This window comes from Lampetra fluviatilis, chromosome 71, assembly GCF_964198595.1.
Source record: "Lampetra fluviatilis chromosome 71, kcLamFluv1.1, whole genome shotgun sequence".
Taxonomy (NCBI): domain Eukaryota; kingdom Metazoa; phylum Chordata; class Hyperoartia; order Petromyzontiformes; family Petromyzontidae; genus Lampetra; species Lampetra fluviatilis.
The window spans coordinates 3,466,175-3,474,137 of record NC_136345.1 but is presented as its reverse complement, the minus strand read 5'-3'; the positions used below and the strand labels follow the sequence as shown (position 1 = coordinate 3,474,137).

At 55.6% G+C, this 7,963-nt stretch overlaps 1 protein-coding gene and 1 pseudogene across 1 annotated transcript; both read left to right on the top strand.

Annotated features, from left to right (window-relative positions):
- The window catches only part of LOC144952967 (uncharacterized), a 6,158-nt pseudogene extending 6,032 nt beyond the window's left edge, over positions 1 to 126 (top strand).
- A 333-nt stretch (positions 127 to 459) lies between these two features.
- On the top strand, positions 460 to 7,089 carry ZMAT5 (zinc finger matrin-type 5). The gene is made up of 5 exons (XM_078883428.1): positions 460 to 684; positions 1,139 to 1,201; positions 2,459 to 2,539; positions 5,739 to 5,832; positions 6,346 to 7,089. Exons 1-5 carry the CDS (start codon positions 558 to 560, stop codon positions 6,449 to 6,451), a joined length of 471 nt encoding a protein of 156 aa, XP_078739554.1. The 5' UTR covers positions 460 to 557; the 3' UTR covers positions 6,452 to 7,089.
- Positions 7,090 to 7,963: the final 874 nt, after the last annotated feature.

Here is a 7,963-nt window from a genome sequence, read left to right as displayed (position 1 = left end):
GGCTACACCTAATACGGTGGCTATGAGATGTTGACTACCTCGCCTGCTCTACAGGAGGTCTGTGTCTCTCTCATCACCACTGTGTATCTCTGTCTGTGATGTATCTCTATGCGTGTAGATGGGTAAGAGATATCACTGTATCTCTCTCTACGATGTATCTGTGTATCTCTCTTTGTGTGTGTGTAGATGGGTAAGCGGTATCAATCACTGTGTATCACTGTGTGTATCACTGTGTGTATCACTGTGTGTATCACTGTGTGTATCTCTGTGTGTATCACTGTGTGTATCACTGTGTGTGTCACTGTGTGTGTCACTGTGTGTGTCACTGTGTGTCACTGTGTGTGTCACTGTGTGTATCACTGTGTGTGTCATTGTGTGTATCACTGTGTGTGTCACTGTGTGTATCACTGTGTGTGTCATTGTGTGTATCACTGTGTGTGTCACTGTGTGTGTCACTGTGTGTGTCACTGTGTGTGTCACTGTGTGTGTCACTGTGTGTGTCACTGTGTGTGTCACTGTGTGTGTCACTGTGTGTGTCACTGTGTATCTGTGTGTAGATGGGTAAGCGGTATCACTGCGACTTCTGCGACAAGACTTTCCAGGACAACCTGCAGAGCCGCAGGCGCCACCTGCGTGGCCTGGGCCACCAGCAGCGTCGCCAGCAGTGGTACGCAGCTTACCGCGGTGAGTTCACCATCAACACCATCACCTACATCATCACCTACACCATCACCAGCAGCGTCGCCAGCAGTGGTACGCAGCTTACCGCGGTGAGTTCACCATCATCACCATCATCAACACCTACACCATCAACACCATCACCTACACCATCACCATCATCACCAGCAGCGTCGCCAGCAGTGGTACGCAGCCTACCGCGGTCAGTTCACCATCATCTACACCATCAACACCATCAACACCTACACCATCACATTACATCTACACCATCAACACCACCATCATCATCATCACCATCCACACCAACACCATCACCTACACCATCACCATCATCACCTACACCATCAACCCCATCACCTACACCATCACCTACACCATCATCACCTACACCATCACCACCACCACCATCACCACCACCACCATTACCACCATCAGCAGTGTCTCTTCGTCTCCCCCACAGATGCGGCGACGATTCTCGCTGAGGAGTCTGGGAAAGTCGCCTGCAGGAAGTTTCAAAACACTGGTGGGTTGTATGTGGCGGTGTGTGTGTGTATGTGTGTGTGGGTGGGTTGTGTGTGTGTGTGTATGTGGCGGTGTGTGTGTGTATGTGTGTGTGGGTGGGTTGTGTGTGTGTGTGTATGTGGCGGTGTGTGTGTGTATGTGTGTGTGGGTGGGTGTGTGGGTGGGTGTGTGTGTGTATGTGTGTGTGGGTGGGTGGGTGTGTGTACGTGGGTGTGGGTGTGTGTGGGTGTGTGTGGGTGGGTGTGTGGCGGTGTGTGGGTGGGTGTGTGTGTGGGTGTGTGTGGGTGGGTGTGTGTGTGGGTGTGTGTGTTGTTGGGTGTGTGGGTGGGTGTGTGGGTGGGTGTGTGGGTGGGTGTGTGTGTGGGTGGGTGTATGTGTGGTGGTGTGTGTGTGGGTGGGTGTATGTGTGGTGGTGTGTGTGGGTGTGTATGTGTGTGGTGGTGTGTGTGACGGTGTGTGTGTGTGTGTATGTGTGTGTATGTGTGGGTGTATGTGTGTGGTGGTGTGTGTTGTGGGGAGTGGTGGGTGTAGTGGTTAGCGCTACGCTGCGCTACGAACCCGGCCACCCGAGTTCGATTCCCGCTCACGGCCAACACCAGTGACGATTATCTGAACCGGTCCTGGGCCTCCCCTAGGTCGACTCAGCCTTAAATGAGTACCTGGTGCGGTGTGTAAACATCGCCACTGGGGAGACAAAGGCGGTCGGGCGTGGTGCTGGCCACCCACCCCCTCGTGTACCGTTCCGGCCTTCATAGGTGCTCGCTAACAGCACTTGCCCCTACAGTCTGTTAAGGCTATACGGGGGATCTTTGTATGTGTGGGTGTATGTGTGTGGTGGTGTGTGTTGTGGGGAGTGGTGGGTGTAGTGGTTAGCGCTACGCTGCGCTACGAACCCGGCCACCCGAGTTCGATTCCCGCTCACGGCCAACACCAGTGACGATTATCTGAACCGGTCCTGGGCCTCCCCTAGGTCGACTCAGCCTCAAATGAGTACCCGGTGTAGCTGTGGTGTGTAGTAAACATCGCTAGCACTGGGGAGACAAAGGCGGTCGGGCGTGGTGCTGGCCACCCACCACCTCGTGTGCCGTGCCGGCCTTCATAGGTGCTCGCTAACAGCACTTGCCCCAACAGTCTGTGAAGGCTAGCCGGGGGATCTTTGTCTGTGTTGTCTCTGTGCATCGTGGGCACTGCTACTCGCTACGAGCAGCGCTTGCCCCAACAGTGTGAGAGGCTACACGGGGGACCTTTGTCTTTGCAGGTCGCTGCGACTTTGGTCAGAGCTGCCGATTCTCGCACTTGAACAGCGAAGAACTCCAGAGACTCAGAGACACAGTGGAGGGTGAGCAGCCCCTCCCCTCACCCTCACCCCACTCACCCCCCACTCACCCCTCACTCACCCCCCACTCACCCCTCACTCACCCCCCACTCACCCCTCACTCACCCCTCACTCACCCCCCACTCACCCCCCACACTCACCCCTCACTCACCCCTCAATCACCCCTCACTCACCCCTCACTCACCCCCCACACTCACCCCTCACTCACCCCTCACTCACCCCTCACTCACTCCTCACTCACCCCCCACTCACCCCCCACTCACCCCCCACTCACCCCTCACTCACCCCCCACACTCACCCCTCAATCACCCCTCACTCACCCCTCACTCACTCCTCACTCACCCCCCACTCACCCCCCACTCACCCCCCACTCACTCCTCACTCACCCCTCACTCACTCCTCACTCACTCCTCACTCACCCCCCACTCACCCCTCACTCACCCCCCACCACCCCTCACTCACCCCTCACTCACCCCCCCACACTCACCCCTCACTCACCCCCCACTCACCCCCACACCACCCCCACTCACCCCCCACTCACCCCTCACTCACCCCCCACTCACCCCTCACTCACCCCCCACCACCACCCCCCACTCACCCCCCACTCACCCCTCACTCACCACCCCCACTCACCCCTCACTCACCCCCCACTCACCCCTCACTCACCCCCCACTCACCCCCCACTCACCCCCCACTCACCCCTCACCCCCCACTCACCCCCCCACTCACCCCCCACTCACCCCTCACTCACCCCCCACTCACCCCCACTCACCCCCCACTCACCCCCCACTCACCCCCCACTCACCCCTCACTCACCCCCCACTCACCCCTCACTCACCCCCCACTCACCCCCCACTCACCCCTCACTCACCCCCCACTCACCCCCCACTCACCCCCCACTCACCCCTCACTCACCCCCCACTCACCCCTCACTCACCCCCCACTCACCCCTCACTCACCCCCCACTCACCCCCCACTCACCCCCCACTCACCCCTCACCCCCCACTCACCCCCCACTCACCCCCCACTCACCCCCCACTCACCCCTCACTCACCCCCCACTCACCCCTCACTCACCCCCCCACTCACCCCCCACTCACCCCCCACTCACCCCTCACTCACCCCCCACTCACCCCTCACTCACTCCTCACTCACTCCTCACTCACCCCCCACTCACCCCTCACTCACCCCCCACTCACCCCTCACTCACCCCTCACTCACCCCCCACACTCACCCCTCACTCACCCCCCACTCACCCCCCACTCACCCCTCACTCACCCCCCACTCACCCCTCACTCACCCCCCCACTCACCCCTCACTCACCCCCCACTCACCCCCCACTCACCCCCCACTCACCCCCTCACTCACCCCCCACTCACCCCTCACTCACCCCCCACTCACCCCTCACTCACCCCCCACTCACCCCCCACTCACCCCCCACTCACCCCTCACCCCCCACTCACCCCCCACTCACCCCCCACTCACCCCTCACTCACCCCCCACTCACCCCTCACTCACCCCCCACTCACCCCCCACTCACCCCCCACTCACCCCTCACTCACCCCCCACTCACCCCTCACTCACCCCCCACTCACCCCCCACTCACCCCTCACTCACCCCCCACTCACCCCCCACTCACCCCCCACTCACCCCTCACTCACCCCCCACTCACCCCTCACTCACCCCCCACTCACCCCTCACTCACCCCCCACTCACCCCCCACTCACCCCCCACTCACCCCTCACCCCCCACTCACCCCCCACTCACCCCCCACTCACCCCCCACTCACCCCTCACTCACCCCCCACTCACCCCTCACTCACCCCCCACTCACCCCCCACTCACCCCCCACTCACCCCCCACTCACCCCTCACTCACCCCCCACTCACCCCTCACTCACCCCCCACTCACCCCTCACTCACCCCCCACTCACCCCTCACTCACCCCCCACTCACCCCTCACTCACCCCCCACTCACCCCCCACTCACCCCCTCCCCCCACTCACCCCCACTCCCTCCCCCCGATAGTTGCTTGTAGGTGCATGTAGTTGTAGTTGCATGTAGTTGTAGGTGCATGTAGTTGTAGTTGCATGTAGTTGTAGGTGCATGTAGTTGTAGTTGCATGTAGTTGTAGTTGCATGTAGTTGTAGTTGCATGTAGTTGTAGGTGCATGTAGTTGTAGTTGCATGTAGTTGTAGGTGCATGTAGTTGTAGTTGCATGTAGTTGTAGTTGCATGTAGTTGTAGTTGCATGTAGTTGTAGTTGCATGTAGTTGTAGTTGCATGTAGTTGTAGTTGCATGTAGTTGTAGTTGCATGTAGTTGTAGGTGCATGTAGTTGTAGTTGCATGTAGTTGTAGGTGCATGTAGTTGTAGGTGCATGTAGTTGTAGTTGCATGTAGTTGTAGGTGCATGTAGTTGTAGTTGCATGTAGTTGTAGGTGCATGTAGTTGTAGGTGCATGTAGTTGTAGTTGCATGTAGTTGTAGGTGCATGTAGTTGTAGTTGCATGTAGTTGTAGTTGCATGTAGTTGTAGGTGCATGTAGTTGTAGTTGCATGTAGTTGTAGGTGCATGTAGTTGTAGGTGCATGTAGTTGTAGTTGCATGTAGTTGTAGGTGCATGTAGTTGTAGGTGCATGTAGTTGTAGTTGCATGTAGTTGTAGGTGCATGTAGTTGTAGGTGCATGTAGTTGTAGTTGCATGTAGTTGTAGGTGCATGTAGTTGTAGGTGCATGTAGTTGTAGTTGCATGTAGTTGTAGGTGCATGTAGTTGTAGGTGCATGTAGTTGTAGTTGCATGTAGTTGTAGGTGCATGTAGTTGTAGTTGCATGTAGTTGTAGTTGCATGTAGTTGTAGGTGCATGTAGTTGTAGTTGCATGTAGTTGTAGGTGCATGTAGTTGTAGTTGCATGTAGTTGTTAGTATGTATGTTTGTAGTAGTTGTTAGTATGTATGTTTGTAGTATTTGCTAGTATGTATATTTGTAGTATTTGCTATAATGTATATTTGTAGTATTTGTTAGTATGTATATTTGTAGTATTTGCTAGTATGTATATTTGTAGTATTTGCTAGTATGTATGTTTGTAGTTGTTAGTATGTATGTTTGTAGTTGCTAGTATGTATATTTGTAGTATTTGTTAGTATGTATATTTGTAGTATTTGCTAGTATTTGTAGTTAGTATTAATATTTCCCGGTGGTTGCCCGTAGACGAATCTGGTGGTTACCGTGGAGACGCCGATGGCCCCGCCCCCTCGCTGCTCCAGGAGTGGCTGCAGGGACACGAGCGGCGGTCTGGGACCAGGTGACTGACTCTGTGTGACTGTGTGTGTGTATGTGTGTGTGTATGTGTGTGTGTGTGACTGTGTGTGTGTGTGTCACTGTGTGTGTGGGTGTGTGTGTGTGACTGTGTGTGTGTGTGTCACTGTGTGTGTGGGTGTGTCTGTGTGTGTGTGGGTGTGTCTGTGTGTGTGTGTGTCTGTGTGGGTGTCACTGTGTGTGTATCTGTGTGTGTGTGTCTGTATGTGTGTGTCTGTGTGGGTGTCTGTGTGTGTGTGCATGACTGTGTGTGTGTGTGTGACTGTGTGTGTGGGTGTCACTGTGTGTGTGGGTGTCACTGTGTGTGTATCTGTGTGTGTGTGTCTGTGTGTGTGTGTGACTGTGTGTGTGGGTGTCACTGTGTGTGTATCTGTGTGTGTGTGTCTGTATGTGTATGTCTGTGTGTGTGTGTGTGACTGTGTGTGTGTCTGTGTGTGATTTGCATATATGAATATTCATGAGTTTAATCCCCCCCGCCCCCCCCTTGTCGTCCCATCAGGGTGGATCTCCCTGCTGGGTTCCCTCCCCCGGATCAGCTTCCCCCGTCCCTGCGCCCCCCCCCATTGGGGGGCTGGCCGAGTGAACCACTCACCCAGTGGGGGTGACGGGGGGGGGGGGGCAATCCACCCGGCCACTGTCCTACTGGCGAGGAGATGTTGACTACCTCGCCTGGTACGCAGGAGGTCGTGGGTTCGATCCCAGACACTGAGAGATGTTGACTACCTCGCCTGGTACGCAGGAGGTCGTGGGTTCGATCCCAGACACTGAGAGATGTTGACAACTTCGCCTGGTACGCAGGAGGTCGTGGGTTAAATCACAGACACTGAGAGATGTTGACTACCTCGCCTGGTACGCAGGAGGTCGTGGGTTCGATCCCAGACACTGAGAGATGTTGACAACTTCGCCTGGTACGCAGGAGGTCGTGGGTTCAATCACAGACACTGAGAGATGTTGACTACCTCGCCTGGTACGCAGGAGGTCGTGGGTTCGATCCCAGACACTGAGAGATGTTGACTACCTCGCCTGGTCTACAGGAGGTCTGCGTCTCTCTCCCCGTGGTGGATTTTGTCTCCGGCTCCTCCTCCGCTTGTCCTCCACGTTCAGAATCGACGTCGCCACGCTGCGGTCAGAGCCTTGGGCTGCTGCTGCTGTCAATGTCACGTGACGGTGACGATGATGTGATCAGCCACGTGGGTGAGCTATCATGGTGGTGGCTTGTGGGTAAAATAAAAAGTTGTTTTTGTATGGGTCTCTACACGTGTGGTTCTCCGTGGGAGTGCGAGTCTGAGTACTGGTCTCAGAGTGTGAGTACTGGTCTCTGTGAGTGTGAGGGTCTGTGTGAGTGTGGGTCTGTGTGTGGGTCTGTGTGTGAGTCTGTGTGTGTGAGAGTCTGTGTGAGTGGGTCTGTGAGTGTCTGTGTGTGTCTTCGCCGGTTGGATTAACCTGCAGGCTGGATTGTGTGAGGAGCTCACAAATCTTTGAAAGATCTGGGCAAAGTCCCATCAGTGAGCTCCTCCGGCAGGCAAGGCTGCTTTGGCTGGGTCATGTAGCCCGCATGCCCAGCCACCGCATGCCTCAACAGTTTTTTTTCGGCCGGATCGAGGGGGCTAAACGGGCGCGGCACGGGCTAGAGAAGAGATGGGAGTGATGTGGTACAGGAGGACGTGGAGCTGAGTGGACTTGCCGATGACTGGTACCAGCGGTATCAAGATCGGCCTCAGTGGAGGAGGCTCGTGAAGGATGCTACTGGGCAGTTGGAGGCAGTCGCCCTCCAGCAACAACGGAGGGCGGAGGAGCGACGCTCACAACAACGAGCGGAGACCACTTCCGGGCGCCCAATGACGTCACCGAAAGTTTTGGTTGAAGGGGGTGACATCTTGTTTAGTTCACACTCCACTGTCAGACGTATTGTTTAGTTCACTCAACACTCAATCAGACATCTTGTTTTGTTCAAACTACACTGTCAGACATCTTGTTTAGTTCACACTACACTGTCAGACATCTTGTTTTGTTCACACTCCACTGTCCGACATCTTGTTTAGTTCACACTACACTGTCAGACATCTTGTTTTGTTCACACTCCACTGTCAGACATCTTGTTTAGCTCACACTCCACT